Source organism: Castor canadensis, chromosome 2, assembly GCF_047511655.1.
Source record: "Castor canadensis chromosome 2, mCasCan1.hap1v2, whole genome shotgun sequence".
Classification (NCBI taxonomy): Eukaryota; Metazoa; Chordata; class Mammalia; order Rodentia; family Castoridae; genus Castor; species Castor canadensis.
In genome coordinates, this window is record NC_133387.1 from 3216209 (window position 1) to 3239879 (window position 23671).

At 43.5% G+C, this 23671-nt stretch overlaps 1 protein-coding gene across 5 annotated transcripts in view; it reads left to right on the forward strand.

The window, feature by feature from the left end:
• The first annotated feature begins 447 nt into the window (after positions 1-447).
• The window catches only part of Paxip1 (PAX interacting protein 1), a 55745-nt gene continuing 32521 nt past the window's right edge, over positions 448-23671 (forward strand). Inside the window, exons 1-6 of one of the 5 annotated variants that reach the window (XM_074060107.1) lie at positions 8796-8831; positions 11307-11370; positions 16593-16710; positions 17611-17773; positions 20340-20453; positions 22713-22788. In XM_074060107.1, coding sequence (XP_073916208.1) covers positions 22744-22788 — 45 coding nt within the window. In that variant the 5' untranslated portion in view covers positions 8796-8831; positions 11307-11370; positions 16593-16710; ... (1 more) ...; positions 20340-20453; positions 22713-22743. The other 4 variants (XM_074060096.1, XM_074060101.1, XM_074060097.1 and 1 more) reach the window with 4 other exon arrangements.

The window sequence follows — 23671 nt, forward strand, 5'->3', positions numbered from 1 at the left end:
GTCGCAGCCTCCCCGGCTGAGGCCCCGCCCCCTCCCCGCGCACGCGCCGCCGATCGGCCGCGTGGGGTGACGGGAGGACCGCCCCGCTCCTGCTTCCTGGACTGGCCCACTATGACGCCGTGGGGGGGGACCGGCTCCCCCGAATCGCTGGGGCTCGCTCATAGGAGGGTGACGGCCTCAGACCTCTAGTCTTGGGAATGGACTGGCTGGTGCTAGCGCCCCAAATGCCGCTTTCCCTGGCAGGGGAGATGCCAGGAGGCCCCGGAGCCTGGGCCGCTCCCGGTGCTCCCCCTCGGCGGTCGAGCGCGATGGTGCATCCTCCAGGGCGCGCGCGGCTCCCGCGCTTGGGGCGCTCGGCACGGGCGGGGGCGCGGCGGGAGGGGGAGAGGGACCCGATTTACCGGGCCGGACTGGGGCCGCACGGGCCAGGCGGTTGGTGGGGCGAGCGGGGGTGTCGGCCGTGGCGGGGTCCGGGGGAGGCGGGGGGTCGGGCGCCGCCGCTCAGCCCTCCGCGCCGCCGCGATCATGTCGGACCCGGCGCCCGAAGTTCCAGAGGAGATGTTCCGCGAGGTCAAGTACTACGCGGTGGGCGACATCGACCCACAGGTACCGTCTGCGCCCCTCGGCCTGCCCGCACCTTGTCCCGCAGGGTCCCCCGCACCTCCGCGGGCGCGCGCCCGGGCGCAGGACACCGGGCCGCCAGACAGGCCTGGCCGCGGGGGAGGGCGCTGGCGGGGTGCGAGGGCGCATAGGGTGAGCCGCGCCGGGTCCCCCGAGAGCTGCGTCCCTGTCCCGTTCCCCACCGCGACCCCTGCGCCCGGCCCCTGTCCCCCTTCCCACCCGCAGGGCTCCGTCCCTCGGGGGCCCTGCAGCCCCCACTGCTCCCCGCGCCCCTTTCGGGAGCCGGAGTGCTCGGGAGCGCATCCTCTCTCGGCCCCGCTGCGGAGGTCTGGGCTCCAGAAGAACGGGTCAGACAGTGGGGGGGGGGGCGGCGAACGGGCGGTGGGGACAGTGGCCGCCGCTGCGGGGGTGGCAGCGCAGGTCCTGTGCCCGCGGAGAGCGCTCGCTGCACCCCGGTCCCTGCCGGTGCAGAAGGGCTCCGGCTTTCTTCGCTCCATTTCCCGAATTGGATGAATTGCACAGTAAATGCGGAGAGTGCCCTGGTGACACCGTCCCAGTTAGCATTTAATTTTCCCACGGCAAAGGATATTGTGGGTTTTCTCAAGTCATAGGTGCATTTCGTCACCACGCTTATTAAACGAGGATAGAAATACATCTTGGTTTAATGTTTTCTTCATGTCAGGCTGCAAAACATTTCCTTTCTTAACACTGCACAGTTGTGCTGCCTTGGGTGTCATCTTGTGTGGTTATGTTACCTTGGGTGTCATGTCAGCAGTGCGTTGTTTGAGGAAAGGAGGGCTCAGTGACCAGAGCTTAGGCACGGAGGTTGACGTTTAACACGTAAACTTGGGCGGTATAGAAGGAATTGTGGAAGACCTATTGATCTTGGCCTTCCAGAAGCTTGTGCCTGTATCTTCCTAACTTAACTCCCTTGGGTCCAATTTCCATTGTAACTTTAGGACACTGAGACCTCTAGTTTTGGATGTACAGAGTTAAACAGGTGTTGAACCCAGAGTGATCAAAGTGAGTGAGTGGAACAGCATGGCCTTTTCCAGTATTGATTTACACCTCCCTTCCCCATCACCACAACCAATCATTCCTCTCATTACTTTCCTTCCTGCTCTTTAAGACTTTGACTCTTTCAGGGTACTTGAATTGTGTGTTCAAACCAGGAGTAAGCTAAACTGGAGCCATATCTGTTCGACTGTGACTCAAATCTAAGTGTTTAAAAATGTCCTTGGCAAAACGTTAATCTGAAGTAGTGTGTTTCTAAAAAGTTTACAGCCAGAAGAACTGTTCTCTGAACTTGTAAATACAGATTCAGAAAGTGCACAGGTGCTGAATTTTAGTACAGCTTAGGTATTAAGATAGGTACCAGGTATAATATGAAGATCCAGGGCAGTAGGAGAGGAGCACATCTGAGTGCCTACTGTTGCAGTGGGAGTTGATAGGTGCTGTAAGGGAACGTGTTTCTCCCCTGGGATGCGTAGGGCAATACCACCAAAATGTCATTTCAGCTGAGTTTTGGTTTTTTTTTTTTTTTTTTTAAATGGGACTGGGGTTTGAACACAGGCACTCTACTGCTTCAGCCACACCTCCAGTCTATTTTGCTCTGGTTATTTTGGAAATGGGGTCTTGAGAACTATCTTCCTGGGCTGGCCTTGAACATCGATCTTACTGATTTTAGCTTTCCAAGTAGCTAGGATTACAGACATGAGCCACTGACACCTGACTTAATTGGGTCTTGACATCAGCAGAGGAGTGTAAGAGATTATTTTCTTAATGAGGAATGTACGTGCTAGCAGTGGAAGGCATTTATGTGTTTGGGACATATCAGGCTGGGCGCTATCAGGAGTGAAGTGGCAAGATAAACCTGGTGTGAGGTGGGAATACCCAGCATGGAGACTGGCAAGAAGCTGTTACTGGTTTTGGTGTCCTTAAAGTCTGAAAATCTTGAGTTGTTTCCAGTGGCGTTTTGGTGCAGAGGGCTGGGTTGCAGGGAGTTGAGTGAATAGAGAATGAGAGTGAAGACAGAAAGGTAAGCCTGTTGCTTCAGGAAATTCGTCATGAGAAGGAAGCAGAGAGGGGCCTGGGAAGAGAAAACGCATATGGAGGTGAGGCTGTTGCATGCAACAGAGTTCACAGAGTTTCGAGAGGTGCACAGGTGGAGTGCATGTGTGAAGTGGAAGATGCTGTGGTCAAGGGAAGAAAGAAAGGTGGGATGGCTCATGGCTGGTGACCATGGATTTTTCACTTATCATACAATAGTTACATCTGCTTTACTTCATATTTACTAATAATCAATAAACTATTCTAAAAAGTTTGCTGCCTTGTTGAACAGTTTAGCTATGTGGACACCATGTCACCTTTGTACTTGGTATCCACTTTCAGTTCGTGTTATCAGTCAGCTGTTCCTTGACCCTCACCTTTCCTGGCTGCTTGATGCTGCTTTCCTCTGATGTGTTGCCAGTATTTGACTTCCGGGTAACCATCCATGCAGTGCATTTTGGAGGACCTCATTCACTCTTGGAGCTTTGGCCTTCATGTATATAATAACGGGCGATTCCATTGCTGGACATACAGGTCCTTTCTTTGATGTAACTGGAGGCCTTTTGCCAGGTATCACATGGCACCAAAAAACAGTGTGCCCCAAACTGAAGGCTGTGCTCTTCCCCCGCCCTCTGCACTTTTGCTGCATTCCTCAGGGAGTGACCAGCATTTCTATCTTGCCTTTCTCTGTGTCCCTTCCAATAGTCAGGCTAGTTCTGTAACATCTTCTTCCTATTGCTAACAACATTCTTTAGTTCAGTTACCTGCCTGGATTATTACAGTTAGTGTCTTAACTGGATTTCTGTGTGTGGTTACGTGGCCAAACCCAATCCTTTCTTATGGTGATGGTCTTCTTTTTATACGATCTGGTCGTTCCATTTGAAATCCTTCTGAAGTACACACTGTTGACATAGCATCTGAGGCTAGACTATCTGTGGTCTGAGTTCACCTGCCTTGTACCTTGAATGAATGCTGTGTGTCTCCCTACCCCTCTTTTGTGTATTTCTGCCTGACTGATACTTATAAATCATGTGAGGGTTCTGTTCATGGATCTCTTCTTCCAGAACCTCCCTAATTGTGGTGAAGTCACCTGTCTCCAAGCCTTCAGGTTGGAGGCACAGGTGGAGGGTCCTTCATAGCCTGGTCTTAGCAGTGACTGGTATGTCCTGGTCTGTCCTACTCATCTGTCTTCAGGACAGGTGATACTGGTAATGGCTCACAGTGAGTCAAGATTTGCTGCTTTTTATTGTCCCAAATGTCTCATTGGCATATTATTCAGAGTAAAAAGTCTTTTAATTCTATGTAGGGTACATGGGGGTGTTTTTATTAAAAGTTTCTATTATTTTCAATAATTATTTGCATAAATCAGAATTGTGATACAGTATCTTCCATTTTTATGTGTTTTTTTTCTTTTTTTTTTTTTAAGGTTATTCGGCTTCTTAAAGCTGGAAAAGCCAAAGAAGTCTCGTACAATGCACTAGCCTCACACATAATCTCAGAGGATGGGGACAATCCCGAGGTTGGAGAGGCTCGGGAAGTCTTTGACTTACCTGTTGTGAAGGTCAGTAGAAAGTCTCGTGTCTTTTCATTATGTATCTTGAAAGTAATGCATTGCACTTCGGCATAGCTCTTTTCAGGGTTTGCTGCAGTTCTGCCTTACGTGGAAAGTTACCAGGTAAATAAAATCCTTGAACATTTTAGTAGCCTCCCTTAGCTTCAGGCCTTTCAGTTCCATCACCCTGTAGCAGGGTTTCTATGGAAGTCATTTGAGGTCAGCCTTTACACCTGCTGTAGGAGCGACCATGTGCTGTCATGTCCCACAAGCTCTCCAAGCAAGGAAACCTGTCCTAGGAAATGGTCTGTTGCTGTGAATGACATGGGTATTTGCATTATCCTGGGAAAGAAAGTATGTTTAACTCTAAAAGCAGGCAAAGGCCTCTCAAGAGGCAACTTCTGTACCAAGGCTGCTTTCCTTCCCTCTGGTGGCAGGTGGTGGTGATTTCCAGCTAGATCAGCTTGAAGGGAGTCCATTCTCCCTTTAACTATGCCATGTAACTCTGAGAAGGGCCATAGTGACCAGGAGTCACATTGTCCATCTGTTGGCCATCTGGACTGCTATCTAATCTGACCAACAGGCCATTTATTGTAGAAAGGGACAGGGGTCTTTGGCTGGTGGATAAGTTATTCAGATATTATTGATATATATACTGTGCTGCTCTGTTGTGGCAAACTTGTTAATTTTGTAATGATCCTTCAGTTTTATTTCTAATCTTCTGTATTATATGTTTGTTTTAAAATATTTCTGCACTGCTGGAGGCATGACATAAGTGTCAGAGCACTTGCGTACCAAGTTGTAGGCCCTGAGGTTAACCCCCCCACAGTACTGGCACAAACAAAAAGCGTGTTGTGTAGCGTAGTTCTGTACTGCTATTATTTTCCCTCTTTGTGCTATTAAATGCTTTGCCTTAAAGTCAGTATTAAAACTATTGTGATTTAATAATAACGAGAGTTAGTAGTGAAGACAGATTGCCATTGAGTCAATCAGGGAGCTGCTAGGAGTGGTAACTTCACAGTGTCCGAGGTCTAAAGCTTCTTTGCAGATTTACAGACTTCACTTTTGCAAACAAGCCTGCAAGTGGATCTGCTTCAGGAGGAGGTCCTCATAAACCAAACTCTCACGGGATTGCTACCTAAGTCAGAGTGGTAAATACAGCGGTCACATACGTATACTGGCATTTGTGTGGCAGCTTGGCCAGCTCCGCCTCATTCTGGCCATGTTGTTTGTGAAGACTGATGGTCAGCAGGTTTCCTGTCTGTTCAACTGATGCCACATTGTAAACTTGATAGCAAGACTAGGCTATGAGCCTAGGCAACCTCTTTCTTCCATCTGTGCTCATTCCGTTGCTCTTCCTGCAAATTTTCTTTCTCTCAGACAGTAGTCTGGAGCCATGGTTGCCTTAAAGCGACTTTGCATGTCTTACATAAATTTTACAGTGAAAAGAATGAATACTTTAGTATCCTGAAGTGAAAATCATATGTAAGACAATTTATCACGTAATTAAAAAAATATATGTAAGGGGCTGAGGGTGTAACTTAGTGGTAGAGCAGTGCTTAGCATGCATAAGGTCCTAGGTTTAATCCCTAGCACCAAAACAAGCAAACATAAATTGCCCAACATGAAATGTATATATGTACATATTTTCAATATGTAAATGCTTGGGCACAACCACATGAGGGAATGCAGTGAAATTGCCAGATGCTGCTGTCTGCAGGATTGCTGAATGTCGCCAGTACAAGTAGAGCCCCATAGCCCACAAGTGAAGTTGCCACTTGTGAAGTGACATTTCAGAATGATGATCATCCATCTCTTGGCAAGCATGTAAGCTAAGCAGAGCTGTCCGCTTTCATTTTACACAGTAGTTGTATTCCTGAGAAAGTCAGTATATAACAAAACCGCACAGAAATTCCTAGGACTTGACAGTTATCAGTTAGTCAGCCGTGGCGGGCTATGTCCCCATCTGACTTTTGCACACTTTGGCTGTACTTCTTGGATAGAGGCCTGTTTCATTGGCACCTGCTTCGGCATCCCAGCCTACTTGTTATGTGCGGCAGTGTCTGTGTTGTCTGGGGACTGTCGTGTTGCATTACAGGATGATAGGGCTTGTCAGAGCTGATCCAGCAGTTGGTTCTCTCCAGGGCAGTTCTGAACCTCCTATTCTTAGTCTCAACCATGGCCTGTCTTATTTAGATCCTGCTGCTGATGGTTGAGTCTGAATTCAACTGACTGAAGGCTGAGGCCTGGATCCCTAGAGGCATATCACTTGGTCTTTACCTGATATTAAATTTGACAGTGCATTTGACAAATAAGGCATTCTTATGCACAGTAACAGTTTATCCATCATTTACATATTTGAATTTTATAGATGTGTAAAGCTTGAATTTTAGGCCCCAAAACTTTAAAAATGACTTTTTAAATGGAAACATTTTTCTCAGTGGCCTTGGGACATCATTAGACATGTCAATTATGCTGACTTGTAGTGGGCTTATTTTTGTATATTCTTCCTTGCCTCTGGGATAAGTTGATTCTTTTTACTTTATTTTTATAGGTCTTCATTTCTGCTTTATCAATCTGTCCTACTTCTTAACTCCATTATTCTGTCTCCACATATCTGACCTGAGGCCTCAGGGTGGCTGTCCTCTTTCTTGGACTGGATTTTGTGGTAGCTACTCCAGGAGTCTTTAACTGGGAAAGCCTACCCAGCTCCTGGGGAGGGCTTGCCAGGGTGTGTGATGTGTGGATGGGTGTAAGGGGATGCAGTTCTAGATTGGTTCTTAGGTGCTTGAGAATACATCTGGGGTCACTATAGCCTCTCTCCCACTTAACACAAGAAGAATCCCATCTTCCCCCATTCTAACCTTACAGTGCATTGCCCCATACTGTAAAAATCTTCTGGACACCAGAGCACCAGACCACCGAATAGCTAGCAGTACTGTTTCAGGGAATCTCCCTTAGAGCTCAGCTGTGTCTCCACTGGCTCCAAGCAGCTTCTGGTGTCACTTTGAGAAGAAAGTGTGGCCCACATGAGGATAAAGTCAGAAGAATCAAAGCCAGTACAGATTATCGATGCTAGCTCAATACTTACATGTATAGGAATTTCCCCAGGATTAGGAGAAAGTGGAAGAAATGTGGGCTAAAGTATGTGGATGGACACATCCAGGGCCTTCTTTCAGATTTGATGTGCTTTATGCCATAAATTGTCTAAAACATAAATAAGTTGTCATGAAATAATTATCCCAAGTAAAACTAATCTTTGTCTTACAAAACATTTAATATTCCTGTCCTCTCAGAAAATAGGCTTTGAACATTGTGTTGGAAAATGAACATGTCAACCTAAAAGTGATGCTGGGGATGCACTGTTGTCTGCAGCTCATGTATAAACACAATTTGACAATGATTAGCTTGGATGTAACTTGCACAAGAGCAGGGGCTGCATTTTCTTGTTGGTTGCATTTTGCGTTTTTCTTGTCCCCAGCGCCTTGTGCCATGTCTATACAAAATAGATGGCTGAATATTTGATTGCATCGGTGGATGAGCAGTGAGTGCTCTGTGTGCTCCCTGTGGGTGAGGTTTCTGGAAGGTAGCTGGCTAGCCAGGATGTTGCTATATTTTAGGAATTTTTGAGCTACGGCTGTCAGAATAAGGATAATTAGTTTAATTTAATATAAAAGGAGATCATTTTCCAAGAATGCAAAGTGCCCAAAAGATAGTAATTCATCTGTTGTGATAGTTAATGTGAGTTTTGGAATTCATAAGTTTATCAAGCAGTTAGAGTTACTTGTTTATTTACTTTTTTGTGCTGCTGGGGTTTGAACTCAGGGCTTTGGGCTTGCAAGGCAAGTGCTGCATTGCCTGAGCCACACATCCAGCCCAGAAGTAATTTGTATGGTTTATAAACAATGTATTGCTTTGGCTTTACTTAAGAAAAAAAAAAGGAAAGGTTTTATGAATTTGGATTCAGCTAAACTTAGGATTCAAGAAGGAGTGTATACACTGGGCACCAGTGGCTCACACCTGTAATCCTAGCTACTCAGGAGGCAGAGATCAGGAGGATCAGTGGTTCAAAGCCAGCTATAGTTTGTGAGATGCTATCTTGAAAAAAAATACACTACAAAAAAGGGCTGGTGTAGGCCCTGAGTTCAAACCCCAGTTCTCCAGTTACCCCTCCCAGCTCCTCCCCCCACTCCAAAAAAAAGGAATGTATGAGGACTGACTATACCTTGGTGGGGCTGTGGTGGTAAGTGGAGTGGGTAGCTGTCTCACCCATCTGGTTGTGAGGTCAGTAGTAATAAATAAGTGTGCCAGTCTAGAATTTAAATGTCTATGTATCGTTAGTTTTTAAAAATATAGTAGCATTTTGTTCTAGAGTTGGTTTCTGGCTTGGGCTTTAATAACTGATTGTTGTGATATTGCTGCTACTTGGATACTCATGCTTGTAGGTGGAGGTTTTATAATCAGTCACCTTAGCTTTTAATTTATAGAAGCACCACCAGTGAGATCTTGCCGTTTTCATTACAAATCGTAATTGTTTTGACTTGAGTTAATCTTTTCTTTTTCAGCCTTCTTGGGTGATTTTGTCCGTGCAGTGTGGAGCACTTCTGCCGTATCCTTTTTGAGTTTGGGGAGGGGAGGATGACTACGGGTAAGACTGAAGTGACAGCTACTGAGTGAAAAGCAGGACTGTTAATTAGGGTCAGCTGTTGCTCTCTACTCTTTACCCACTGTTTCTATCTTGTGTCAGATGTTCCATACCTGGTCCTTGTCAAAAGGGGGACCATCTGTGACAAGCATTTCTAGCTAGGACCTGGAGGCACAAGTTCTAGTCCTTTCAACTTTTGTGATACCACTTGGACAAAGAATACTTCTATAGTTATAAGTGTACAGAAACCAAATCATGAATGATTTGAAGAGTAAATTGGGGAGAAAGCCTGAGAAGAAAATTTCTAGCTTTTATAGCATGCATTGTTAATCTTTAACTACATCGGATGCAAGGTTTGTTTGCTTGTTTGTTTTGGGATGGGGTTTGAACTTGGCAAAGCAGGTGAGCTAACGCTTGAGTCACACCTCCAGTTCAGAGCTGGGGTGTTGCAAACTATTTACCTGAGCTGAACCTTGAACTGAGCCCCCAAGTAGCTGAGATTATAGGCATGAGCCATTGGTGCCCTGCTGGATGGAAGGTTTATTAATTCCATACAGCCGTTTAGCACTTGCTGTGGGTGCTGGAAAGAGTGATGAAAAAGACATTGTTCTGCCCTCACAGAGTGTCCTCTAGTGTGTTGGTCATATAGCATTTCTTGCATGTGACTCTGCCCCAGGAGTCAGAAATGAGGTGTTCAGCAGGCCCACTGTTCACCTTTCTAGGCCTGGTGGCTTCCGATTCACTCTGGAGGATGAAGCTTCTCTGGAGGTTCACTACACAGAACCTGACTCTGGAAATCACTTTTAAGGATTCCTGGTGTCATTCACTGGTGATGTTGAAATTGTAGATTTAGGCAAGAGATTATTATGTCATTCACGCTGTTTGATTTTGCAGCTTTACTAGGTCGTTTGTTTGAATGCAGTTATTGCCCTATTGAATCAATGCAAACAAAGAATCTTATAATGAAATATTTACAGACGTCCTCAAAGAACAGAGAAGTACTCATTTAAAAGCGCTTCTTGGGAAATTTATAGAACTTTAGCAATTACAACTCAAAAATTCAAAAATTTCTCATACAAAATCTAAAGAGTTGAAGAAAATCAGTTCTTACTTTTCACTGTTTTTAATTTTGTTTGGTTTTCTTTATAAGTAGAAGGAAAGAAAAGATTGTGAGAGGGGTAGAATTTCTGAAGAGAGTCCAGTTTTCCTGTTCTGGGTCATTTATTCTGCACACCAGACTTCCTCCTTAAGGAAGGAGGAAGCCACCTGGGCTGGCAGAGTGGCTCAAGTGGTAGCACATCTGCCTAGCAAAGTGTGAGGTCCTGAGTTCAACCACCAGTGCCACAGAAAAACGTTGTCACTTCACTTGAGCTCTTCCTTGCCTGTCTGTAGAAAGCCTAAAGCACCATCAGTGAGGCTCCTGAGCCTGGGACAGACAGTGCCCCCAGATTTGTTAATGCTTCCCCAGTCTAGCCATAGGAAGCCTCTGGGCTAAGGTGGGGAGGTGGAGCAGGTCTTGGACAATGGAGCTGAAGGTGTCATGTTGGGTGTACAGAGCTTAGTACAGCTAGGAAGGAGACTTTGTTGTTCTCAGTTGACCTGTGTGTTAATAGGTGTAAGAAGGAGAAGTAGTACTTAAATCCATTTTGAGTTCTGAGCACCAGACTGTTTGAAAGCAGTCACTGGATCTGCTTTGAGTAGACTATAAAGTAGAGGCACACAGAGACCACGTGCCCCTCGTGTAACTGTGACCATGTTCTCAGTAATTAACTTGAATGAAGTTTAAAATCAACTTTAGAATTAGAAATGAGTTTGGACATTTTCTATTCTAACTTGTTTTAGAAAAGGGGAGCCTGGAGCCCAGAGGGCTTTTTTTTTTTTTTTCCATGATACTGGGGTTTGAATTTAGGGCTTCATGCTCGCCACTTGAGCCACTCCTCCAGCCTCTGAGCCCTGAATTTTGGTGAATTCACAAAGATGGTGGTGGTGATGAAGCCAGAGCTCAGACTCTTCTAGGAGGGAGTTTCTCTCCTATGCAGAAGAAGGGATCACCTTCTAAAATAAAGTTCAGACATTTTTGCTTTGCTTTTAAAACGTGTGTACTTAACGTCTGTATGTGTGTATGTGTTTATATGTGTTAACAACTATCAGGAGGTCAAGTGTCTCTCCATGAATGTGTACTGTCCATTTTATTTATGATGTAAATCAAGATTAGGTTTGAAAATGTACTTTACCGAAAATCACTTGCTTCCTTTCGTGCTTCCCACCTCTGTTTATTCCAGTCTTCTCTGCACGCTGGTCATCTTTGTCTCTTCTAAGTGGATTGAGTGGGAGGGTGGAGGTAGGGGGCTTTGCAAGTAGGCAAGTCAGGTCTGTCTGTCGGTGAAGTATGGGCTGCACTGATCTTACACCTTTGTAATCTTAATAACTACCACACAGAGTCAATGGTTTCTCTCCAGAGTCATGCCAGATTTTTTTTGGAGTTACTGCCTGCCTTTCTCAGGTAAGCATGGGTGCAGTTAGCTTTGTGCTGTGTACATGACATCTGTGTTTTCACATGACTATATTTGACCCATTGTTAACCAGTTGCCGAGAAGCCTTGTGTTAAACTTGACTGTGTACTCTGAATTCGTCTGGCATGCTTATAATTATTTAGATACTTGTGCTTATCTTTACGATTTAAAGTTTTAAAGGAAAAATAGTCTTTCTAATTTAAAGAAATTACAAAGATAAAACTTGAATATTAAAAGTATTTAAGGACTGGAGGTGTGACACAAGCAGTAGAGCACTTACCTGGCAAACTCGAAACCCTAAGTGCAAATTCAGCACCACCAAAAAAAATTGTTTTAAATACTTTTCTTCTCTCCTTTTTGGTGGTACTGGGTTTGCAATTAGGGCCTCATGCTTGCTTGGCAAGAGTGCTACCTCTTGAGTCATGCCCCTAGTCCATTTTGCAATTTTTAGTTTGTTTGTCAGATAGGATCTTTTGCTCAGTCTGCCTCAGACTACAGTTCTCCTATCTCTGCCTCCCAAGTGCTGAAATTACACGTGTGGGCCACCATGCCTGGCTCTTTAAATGAAATTAAAAGATGACAAGGAAAAATTCAGTCGGAACTCCAGTCTAAGAATTTTTTTTTTTTATTTCTTTTTGCGGCACTGGGGTTTGAACTCAGGGCTGAGGGCTTACTAAGCAGGTACTCTACCACTCGAGCCACTCTTCCAGCCCAAGAATTTTCTTAAATAATCTGAATTTTCATTATATATCAATAAGAAAAAAACAAAGACTAGCGGATAAGTCAGAAGTGATTTTACAGTTTGTAAAAAGGAGTATGTGTAATAAGCATATCAGAATACTTGATATACTGTCTAAGCAAAGACATGAGCATTTTTTAATAGCAGAGACATAAGAATCTTTGCTTAGCAGATTTGTAACTGTATTCAGTGCTGGTGGAGATGCTAAACACAGACTGTCCTCGTTGCTGGTGAGAGTGGAGTCAGTGTAACACTTCCTCTATAGAATTCGGCCGATGGAGAGCCTTCAAATACTCATTAAGTTAAGAACAGAGTGATTCATAGAGATGTTCCAGGCATTACTTGTAAGAAGGTAAAACTGGAAACAAGGAGGTCACTATTTGGAAATGTTTAAGAAACTCTTTATTAGGCATATTTATACAGTGTGTAGATCTGTAGCCACTTTCGAATTAGGTTTTATGGAAATATATTAAGACATGGAAATTTGGGTGTGTGTGTGTGTATGTGTGTGTGGTATTGAGTTTGAACTCAGGGTGCTCTACCACTTGAGCCTTTCCACCAGCCCAGGAAATGTTTTAATTGGAAAAAAAGAAAAAGCGGGATATAAGATAGGCTTATACAGTGTTTTGCCTCAACCAATTGAAATAGAAAAAAAAAAAAAAACTGAAAGGAGGAACCAAAATGGTCAAAGTGGTTAACTCTGAGTAGTGAGAGGAGTGGGTATTTCACATTTTCAGTATATTCTGTTCTCCTAACTCCCAGCTAAGGAAAGCCTTAAACTGTAATAAAAGTGATATAAAAACCAGTTTGGTATTGCTTAAACTCATTTAAGAATTATATGGAACAGCCGGGCTGTAATCTTAGCTACTCAGGAGGCAGAGATCAGGAGGGTTGAGGTTCAAAGCCAGCCTGGGCAAATAGTTCCTGAGACCCTTTCTCAAAAAACCCATTAACAAAAATGGGCTGGTGGAGTGGCTCAAGTGGTAAGAGCACCTGCATAGCGAGTGGTGCTGAGTTCAAACCTCAGTGCTGCCAAAAAAGAAAAAAAAATACATGAAGCAATTTGTTTGGAATTCATTGTCATGGGGCAGCAGAGGATGCAGTGGTGAGTGCTCCTGCCCCTGGCAGTGCCCGGCCCACCCATCGTTTGGTGCCCTCCAGTGGTATTTCTGAGGAGGCTTGTGTTCTTCTATCTTAGAGCAAGGGTACTGGGCCAGCTAAAAGGGGGTTGGATGCATTCTCCCTTCTTCCTCAGCTGGGTGGTAGATTAGGTAACCTAGTGTTCAGTTACCATCGTCAGTTAGCGCAAGTGATGTTACCTGTCTGAACGCAGTTCCTCCTGTGTCCAGGCAGTGAGTAAGTAAGTTTATCTGTGCTGTGCTCTTCTGTTTCTTATAAATTCTGGAAGTTCGTTAAAATTATTAAATCCTCTCTTATTGTTTCTACCGCATCAGTTTGATGCAGATCCTTAAAAAAAGCAAAATTGCCTCTCTAAATAGGATTTGGATTTTTCAGGTCTGGTACAAATGTATATTTATATGATCTTTAAAGTTGGCTAAAATGAAAACCTTTTAATGCTAGGCACTATTGTCATATGTAGTTTTTATTGTTTCCTTATACTTCTCTGTATGTTACAAATTTATAATCAGCATATCAGAAAAATTTTAAGATTGAAAACATTTTATCACTATTACTATTTTTGCACAAGCCCAGTGTACCTTGGCTGCAGTGTACTTTTCACTCCATTGTACTGCTGTGATTGGACTTCTGGGTTGCAGAGCAACCCTCTCTAGAAAGGGATTCAGTGAGAGAGGGAGAGAGAGAGAAGGCCTTGCTGGGTTGGGATTAGGAAGGGAGCCTTGTGGGCCATTTTCAGAGGTGTAGCAGACTTGTCTTGGTGAAATACAACCAAAAGTATGTGAGTGTAAGATGATTACAGGGCTTTAAATTAGATATTACTAAATATTAACTATAAATTTAGTGATAAAGAACACATAATTAGTTTTAGAAAAAGGTAGTAGTTAGGTTTATCAGAGGTTGTGCTATACGTAGTAGATATTATAAACTATACATAGTGGGGTTACAGAACATGTGAGCCATTTCGTACGATAGTAATGCTGTCAGGTGGCACAGGTGTGAATGCATGTGCTTACAAAAGAAGGTGTCACCCACAGAGTGGGAGAAAATATTTGCCAACTATACATCAGACAAAGGACTGATAACCAGAATATATAGGGAACTTAAAAAACTAAATTCTCCCAAAACTAATGAACCAATAAAGAAATGGGCAAGTGAACTAAACAGAACTTTCTCAAAAGAAGAAATTCAGATGGCCAAAAAACACATGAAAAAAGGCTCACCATCTCTAGCAATAAAGGAAATGCAAATTAAAACCACACTAAGATTCCACCTCACCCCTGTTAGAATAGCCATCATCAGCAACACCACCACCAACAGGTGTTGGCGAGGATGCGGGGAAAAAGGAACCCTCTTACACTGTTGGTGGGAATGTAGACTAGTACAACCACTCTGGAAAAAAATTTGAAGGGTACTTAAAAAGCTAGACATTGATCTACCATTTGATCCAGCAATCCTACTCTTGGGGATATACCCAAAAGACTGTGACACAGGTTACTCCAGAGGCACCTGCACACCCATGTTTATTGCGGCACTATTCACAATAGCCAAGTTATGGAAACAGCCAAGATGCCCCAGCACTGACGAATGGATCAAGAAAATGTGGTATCTATACACAATGGGATTTTATGCAGCCATGAAGAAGAACGAAATGTTATCATTCGCTGGTAAATGGATGGAATTGGAGAACATCATTCTGAGTGAGGTTAGCCTGGCCCAAAAGACCAAAAATCGTATGTTCTCCCTCATATGCGGACATTAGATCAAGGGCAAACACAACAATGGGATTGGACTTTGAGCACATGATAAAAGCGAGAGCACACAAGGGAGGGGTGAGGATAGGTAAGACACCTAAAAAATTAGCTAGCATTTGTTGCCCTTAATGCAGAGAAACTAAAGCAGATACCTTAAAGCAACTGAGGCCAATAGGGAAAGAGGACCAGGAACTAGAGAAAAGGTGAGATCAAAAAGAATTAACCTAGAAGGTAACACCCACGCACAGGAAATCAATGTGAGTCAACTCCCTGTATAGCTATCCTTATCTCAACCAGCAAAAACCCTTGTTCCTTCCTATTATTGCTTATACTCTCTCTACAGCAAAATTAGAGATAAGGGCAAAATAATTTCTGCTGGGTATTGAGGGGGTGGGGGGGAGAGGGAGGGGGGGAGTGGGTGGTAAGGGAGGTGGTGGGGGCAGTGGGGAGAAATGACCCAAGCCTTGTATGCACACGTGAATAATAAAATTAAAAAAAAAAAAAGGAAGGTGTCAGTGTAGCTTCATGGTGATGTAAGCCTTGACTGATGAGTGAGATCTGAACGGAGCTGGAAGGCTATGCAGACCTGTATTGTAAGGATGAGGGTCTTGCAGATACAGCAAGGTTAAGGAGAAATCAGACATGGTTTCTAGGAGGATGGTTACCAGGAGACTATGATCATGCTAAGGCTCTGTGTTTGGTGTGGAGGGAAGGTATGGTTTTGTAGGGACTGGATGGAAATCCAGGTGGTATGAGTTTGGTAAAGAAGCCAGCAGGTTTCTTCCTCACTTTTTAATATTTAATTTACATATTTAATTACAGACCACAATTCAAATCAATTAAACACCTTCTTCAAATCAATTACCATTGCCTTTGATGATTGTGGGAGAAATTGGCCTGAATGCTGTGGGTACGACAGAGGCCAGGGTGGACGTTAGCACTTTAAACTGGTAGAGAGCCAAGGGTTACTTGAAGAAGATTCAGATCTGTGTCCACAGACAACCTGGACCATAGCAACAGAGGGACTAGCACAGAGGGATTCGGCAGGTCCCGGTGACTTGGGACTGCTGTGGCACAAAGACAGAGAAGCCAGCACTCTGACAGGTCTGTGCCTTGTCATAGAAATCTGGAGTCAGAGCTATCGTGGTTTCAGGTTAGGAGCTCAGGGGAGTGGCCACATCACTGTTGGAAAAGTATCCAGAGCCAGTTTGTGAGAGAAGATGGTGATGTTGGTGCAGAACAGCTTGGGGTACAGATGAACTATCCACACGTACTGACTTGGAGGTCACATGGTGTGAGAAGAATCCCCAGGAGCATAGTAGAGAGAAGAGCAGCTAACCCAGAGGAAAGCCTTGGGTAACACGCACAGTTACAGAGCTCTGATGGGAAAGAGCCTGAAAACAAACAGGACATAGGAAGAGTCAGATAGGATTTTTACAAGCCAAGTATGAAGTCAGACTGCCATGTTTTATTTCTATTACTGGGAAGTAGCCACATCTCAGGTAAAGGTTAAGAGCGTGAATTTGTAGCAGATCATTGCACAAAGTTTTGTGTGTTCCCTCTGTCCTTTTCTGTGACTCAGGAGCAGGAGGAGGAAAAATATACTGATTGGCTCACTGAGCGTCACGCAGGCTCAGGGGTCTAAGCAGATCTTGGATTCTGGGCTGAGAAGACTCGTGTAGTCACCCTGGGGACAGGAGGTGGGTATCCCATGGAGGAACAGCTGGGTGAGGATGCCGTGGCCCAAGTGCAAATGTCTTGGTTGTTAGAGGTGGGAGTCTGTGGTTCAGGAGGTGCTGCTTACAAGCTGAACAGAGGTTCTCCTCACCACCTCCAGGTGAAAGGTAGTTTTATCTGGTGCTAACTTCATCCAGGCCAGGGGCTGGGCCTGGAGTACACAAAAAGGGAAACAACTTAGCAAGATTTCCAACAGTATTTTATATACCCTTTCAGCAAATTCAGTCAGTAATAAAAAGCAGAATTCAGGATCATTCTGATTTTTATGGATCTCTTACTCCACTTTTTATCAAAATTTGTCACTTCCTGTGATGAATTTAAAACCCCAGAATATCATGGAGTGGAATAAAAGTCACTTCTTTAGGTTCAGAAACGTTTAAGTAAGCACGGGGAGGACTTTATCTGACAGTAGGTTATGTGAAGAAACCCGGGAAGTTTTCGTTAAGGCAGGTACATTGAAAACACTAATATTCTGTGGTTGCTACAAATTGTTAATTTAAAAAATACTGACAAGCATCTGTGTGCAGTTAAGGACTCGGGTTCAGCACATCCTGCTGAACCCTTGCTTGGCAACAAGAAGGCAGAGGTTGCACGTTAATTTTGGTGCAGCTTCTCCCTTAGTACATGTGAGGCTGGACCGGCAGACGTGAGCGAGTACACTATGTTGCCATGCCTGTCAGGTATGGACACAGCAGGAGGGAGCAGCCCCATGCTCAGTCTCTGCGCTGGCTGGAGACTGTAGAGGGATGCATCTTTGCACCTGTAATACCTGTGTGTGCTTGTGAGCACCCAGGCAGGACCCACCTTACAAAAAGACTTGTTTGCTTGGTGGTTTTCAGTGACCTTCTGTCTTTTCCCGTCAGGGTGTTGATACAAGCTGGAGCTCTTTGTTGGAGTCTTCCAGAGCTCTCCCAGGGAGAGGTAGGGAAGGGAGCTTGTCCAGCAGAAGTTGGGAAGCACAGAGATCATCTGCCTTCTTCTGAGCCGGTATTGATGCAGGCTGAGGCCTGTGTTGTAATGTACTGGGTAGGTTTTGGGGAATAGGTGAGGAGCCTAATGAAGAGCCTGGCCAGGTTATAACTTCAATCTAGAAGCCTGGAAATGAAAGTCCTTTCCATTCTGTATCTCAACCAAATATTTCTTGACTGCCTACCCATGTGCCTTGCACTGTTCTATGAAAGATGGCCAAGAAGCTTGGGACATAATCCTTCTGTAGGACCTTAGTCTTAGTAAGTAGCATTGTAGCTCAGAGTTAAGACTGGACTAGGAGGGAAGCATGTAAGGCTAGAATCAAAGACCGTCTTCAGATGGGTGGTGAGACCTGAGGGACAAGGGAGGGTGCTTCGGTTGGTTGTAGGAAAGCATTTATTCCTGGGTGTCAGAGGAAGTTCTGGTCCTCTGCTCCTTGATGCGTAAAGCCTAGTGGGGGTGTGGGGAGGTGGTACTTTAGCAGCAGTGTTGGAGTGTCCAGGTTTATGTGCAGCTTGTTGGGTGGAGTGACCCCAGAGGTGGATCGTGAAGGAGGAAGAGCTGGGGTGGGGAGGGCCAGGGCACAGGCTGGAGCTCCGAGTGTTCAGCAGTGTCATTTAGACGCACCTGGCCTTCAGGGCGCACAAGACAGTGGCACTAGCCAGCAGGGGACAGGCAAGCCAGGAGGGCCTGGACCCCACTTCTGAGTTTTGGGGTTCAGCCTAATACATTGAAGAGACGTTATAGCCAACATGATAAAATTAGAATTTTTAGAAGAATGGCTTTGAAAAATGAAAAGCACTTTGCCCCAATTATAAAGTTAATGCTTTTGAAAATTTGGAAAATACAGAAAAGTATAAAAATGAAAATAATAATTTCCCATAACCTGATCACTAACTGTTGTTGATGTTTTAGTGTGGAAAGAGCACTCCTAATTAGGCTGATGCAGGTGCATGAAATGAGCTGGCGTGGATTTTCCCAGTCCCTCAATCCACATGCACATTGGTGAGGAATCTGGGTCAGGGAAGTTTTCCCAGTTGACACAAGCTAGCTACTAGAGACAGAATCAACTCAGTTTCTCTGTTCCTCCCGCCCAGAGTACTTTCCACACCAATGTAGTCACCCTGTGAGGTGCATGTCTGTGATGGGCACTGGATTACAGTTCCTGCAGTCAGCAAGTAAAACTCCTTGGCCAATGTGGCAACGCCTTGGTGATTAAGGCAAATCCAAATAATGTATGAGATTTCATTCTTGATAAAAATTATGTAATAATTCCCTGGGTTAATCTGTCTTATATAATTAAATCTTAACTCCAAATGCTGCAGGATATAAATGTTTTTGTGAAAGTCTCTAATAAAAGTAACCTGGCCCACTGGTCTGAAATGTGACATTTAATTTCTAGACTAAAGAGAGAGAGCGTAATGATTTTAAATGTGATTTTAAAAAGTTAATGTGTTCTTGTTTAGAAAGTTGGTGTGAATACACAGAGTACTGTGGAATACAAAATAACTTCTAGAAATATTTGTAAAATGGTTGAGAGTAGATGCAGATTCTAGAAAGTCACATACTGGCAGTTAAAGAGAAATTGATGTGCTATTTGTCAGTACTTTTAAAAAATAACTTGAGAACAAGCTCAGAATTCTTCAGTGCCCATAAACCTCAACTTATGATAATAAGTTTATCCAGAAAAAAATTTACTGGTTTATGTGACTGCCTTAGAATTAATGACACATCTTTATTTTCCTCAAATGTTTCTTTTGCCTTTCAGACTATAAGAGTTTATAATTTAGAAGCTAATTTGGACTTTCCCAAGAGCACATTTAGAGAAGCAGTGTAGAACAGTGAGAAAGCAGTTTGTAGTTCCACCGGGGCTCAGACAGACCTAGCTTTTAAGGGCCAGCGCTTCTAGTTTTACCAGTGTAATTTGGGTTGTCTTCTTGTCCTTAAATTGGGCACAACCGTTCTTTTTTAATATGGCAGTGGTAAGGATTGGGGGGGGTGCATGTGAAGCACTTGGCACAGTTCCTGGCACATAGTAGGCAGGCAATAAATTGTAGCTCTCATTGTCACAGAGAAAGCCTGTTTTACAGCATAGCCATCCTACCTGGACATAAGAATTGCTCCTTTAATGCTTGCCTTATTTATTTGGTGTGCAATGTTATCCATGTTTTCCCCTGAGCTTACAGACCACTATCTTTCTTTTTTATTTTATCCATGTCATAATTAGTATTCATTACTTAATAGTTTAAAGGGGTTCTTTGTATATGTGGTTTTGACATTGCTGTTGTATTTAAACATTTTTAACAATGGTAGAAACTAGAATGGTATGCTAGTTCTTTCTGCCTTTTAAGTTTTTCCTGTCGTTTTTCTTATAGACTGACATAATCCTCCATTTGGTCTCTGGAATATAGATGTAAACATTTTTTATTTATTAGGTGACAATGCAAAAAATGATTTGTATTTGTAAAACTATTATAATAATAAAGCTAAATACTTCTTTTTCCACTAATATTGTAAGGCCAATTTGATTTAATAGGGGAGAAAAGTTGATAAAACTGTTAAATCACAATATAGTGTAATCATAAAGTACAAATGCAAATACCTACTTTTAACTTTGTGTCAGGTGTCATCTGAAGACAGAAGTGCCCTGTGGGCTTTGGTTACGTTCCACGGGGGCAATTGCCAACTGAACCTCAATAAGAAATGCACGCATTTGATTGTTCCAGAGCCAAAGGGGGTAAGCATTTCATGTACATTTTCCTTTTTTTAATTGTTTCTTCATTTTAGTGGTGCTGGGGTTTGAACTCAGGGTGTTATGCTTCCAAAGCAGGCCCTCTGCTGCTTGAGCCACACCTCCAATCCATTTTGCCCTGGTTATTTTGGAGCTAGAGATCTCACAAACTATTTACCTGGGCTGGCCTCGAACCTCAATCCTCTAGATCTCAGCCTCCCAAGTAGCTAGGATTACAGGTGTGAGCCATTGGTGCCCAGCTGTTACCTTTTTATATGTCACGTATTTACAGTAATCAAAGGTCTTTTTTGAGCCTCTTCGAAATTGCTACATTTTACTTACAAAAGCAGAATATATTGGATTATATTATTTATATCCAGATTTCATTTCCATAAAAGACATGAGATGATTGTAAATTATATTATGAGCCAAATATAGTTACAAAGAAGCTGGAGCTTATGTTATAGGAAAATAGTCCTTCTAGTCTTTACAAAATTTCGTGAAACTTTTGTATGAGTCTGTTTTTATGTGTGAAAGGAATTGAGAAAAATGTACTCTTAGACCTCCTTTACCATTTGTGTGTTTTTTTGCATGTGTACGTGTGTGTGTGTGTGTATGTGTGTGTGTATGTGTATATGTGTGTGTGTGCTGGGGATCGAAATTCAGGGCCTGGTGCATGCTAAGCATGTGCTCTACCCCTGAGCTAGGCCCAGCACCCTTTGCATTTTTATAGAGACCTTGTATCAAGTATAATTGCAAACATGCATTTGGTGAAGTTTTTGATGTGTTTCCTTAATAATATAGTATATACACAAACAGTAGCTTTCTCTTGGTAAGTTCTGGGCACTCATCTCTGAGCACAGGTGTGGCCTGAAGTGTGGGAGCATGAGCCTCACTAGAAGTGCAAGTTGTTCAACCCCTTCCCAGACCTACTAAGTCCAGCAGTCTGTCTGAACAAATGCTCTGGGGAAGTCTGATGCTGCTGAAGTTGGATAACCACTTCTCTGTTGAAAGCAAGGTTTTCTCTTCCCATGACTGATCTTTTTAAAACTTGGGATATTAACTTCAAGTTCGGTATATATGGTTAACTATAATCTTCTGACTAGTTAGTTTTTCCACGTCTCAGTCACTGTCTTCACTATTTTGGTGGGACTAGAGTTTGAACTCAGGGCTTTGTACTTGCAAAGCAGGCACTCTGCTACTTAAGCAACACCCGCAGACTGTTTTGCTCTAGTTATTTTGAAGATGGCGTCTTGAGAACTATTTGCACGGACTGGCCTCAAACCACAGTCCTCCTGATCTCAGGCTCTCCCAGGTAGCTAGGATTACAGACATTAGCTACTGGTACGCAGCCTGTCTTCACATTTTTAAATTGCTTATGGTCTAAATTGGCATTGTCACCATACTATTTCACCTGGTGCACCATGTCACTCATGTAGAAGGAGTGTGCTGAGCGTGGCAGGGTTCTGCGGTGTGGCACAGTGCAGAGGCAGGCACAGGCTTGGCCTGCCGAGAGTCCCAGCTTAGTGTTTGGAACTAAACAAGAGGTTGACAGGTGTGTTCTGCTCCTCAGGCAGGAAGAGACTGAATTTCTGGCTCAGTTGCACTCAACCTTATGAGAAGGCTACTCTACTCAGGCAGATACTTTTTCTGTGAAATGATGACATGAAGCTTAAAATTTATTTAAGCGAAGAATTAATGTTTTATATGACAGTCTAAGTTATAAGCAGTACACTTCAGTTGAGTAATTAGTGTAAGTGTTGTTGTTGCCGCGTAGCTAGGTGGATTGGGAAGTAAACTGTAAAGTCTAGCGGAGTGAGCACTTCTGAAGAGTCAGTCATCATTTAAGAGTAAATATATGGCTAGGTGCTCACGCTTGTGACCCAGGCTGCTGAGGAGGCAGAGGTCAAGGTCAGGAGGATCGCCATTCAAAGTCATTGGGGCCAACAGTTCAGAAGACTGTCTTGATAAAACTCCTACGGAACAGGGCTGCTGGAGGGGCTCAAGCGGTTAGAGCACCTGCCGAGCAAGCTTGAGGCCCCAGGTTCAAACCGCAGTGCCACCAAAAAAAAAAAAAAAAAAAAAAAAAAAGAGTATGTGAATAGAGTAGGTTTGTCAAAGCTGTCTAAAATTACAATTTAATTTTGGAGTCCTAATTCAAGGTTGCTTTTCCCTCCAGAAATATTTTGTTGATAAATCCTTAGTGACATGTTCTAGCTGTCTTTGTTTACTTATTCATTCATTTACTTATCTATTCATTTGGAGGTGCTGGGGTCACACCCAAGACATTGTGTGCATGCTAGGGAAGTGCTTGACTACTGAGCTCCACCTCAAGCCCCAGGTATAATATATATTTTAAAGTACTTACTGACATTAGACGGTTTTTTTTTGGTAGGACTGGGGTTTTGAACTCAGGGCTTTGCATTTGCAAAACAGGCACTCTCCTACTTAAGTCACACCTCCAGCCCATTTTCCTCTGATTATTTTGGAAATGAGGGCTTTGGATTATTTGCCTGGACTGGCCTTGAACCACAGTTCTGCTGATCTCAGCCTTCCAATTAGCTAGGATTGAAGGTGTGAGCTCCCAGTGCCTGGCTAGACTTATTTTTTTAGACTAATTTTTAAGGCGTGGCTAAAAATGAAATAGTTTTAAAGGTTTTATTTTGAAGAAAACTATTAAGTCAGCAGTCTATTTAAGTAAGTGTATATTTGTGTGTATATACTGTCATTGGGTTTTATCTCAACAAAGAGACACTTTAAATAGAAAATTTTATTTGGATAAAACGTACTTATGAATAGGCAACAAATATGCTACATAATTATTTTTAGGAAAAAAATAAAATATTTTGTATTTTAAAAATTTGGTATTACCATTTGGGAGGCTGAGATGAGGAGTACTGTGGTTCAAGGCCAGCCTGGGCAAAAAAGTCTGCATGACCCATCTCAAGCAATAAGCCAGGCATTGTGGTGCAAGCTTGTCATCCCAGCTACACAAGAGGCATATATAGGAGAATAGCAGTCAAGACAAGACCAGGCAGAAGCATAAGACCCTAGCTGAAAAATTTACTGAACACAAATAGGACTCGAGGCATTGGCTTAAGTGGTAGGCCACCTGTCTAGCAAGTGTGAGGTCCTGAGTTCAAACTCCAGTGCCACTAAAAAACCAATACAAAAAAACTAAAAACAATAAACCACACACTCTATACATTGAGTATCAGGATTAT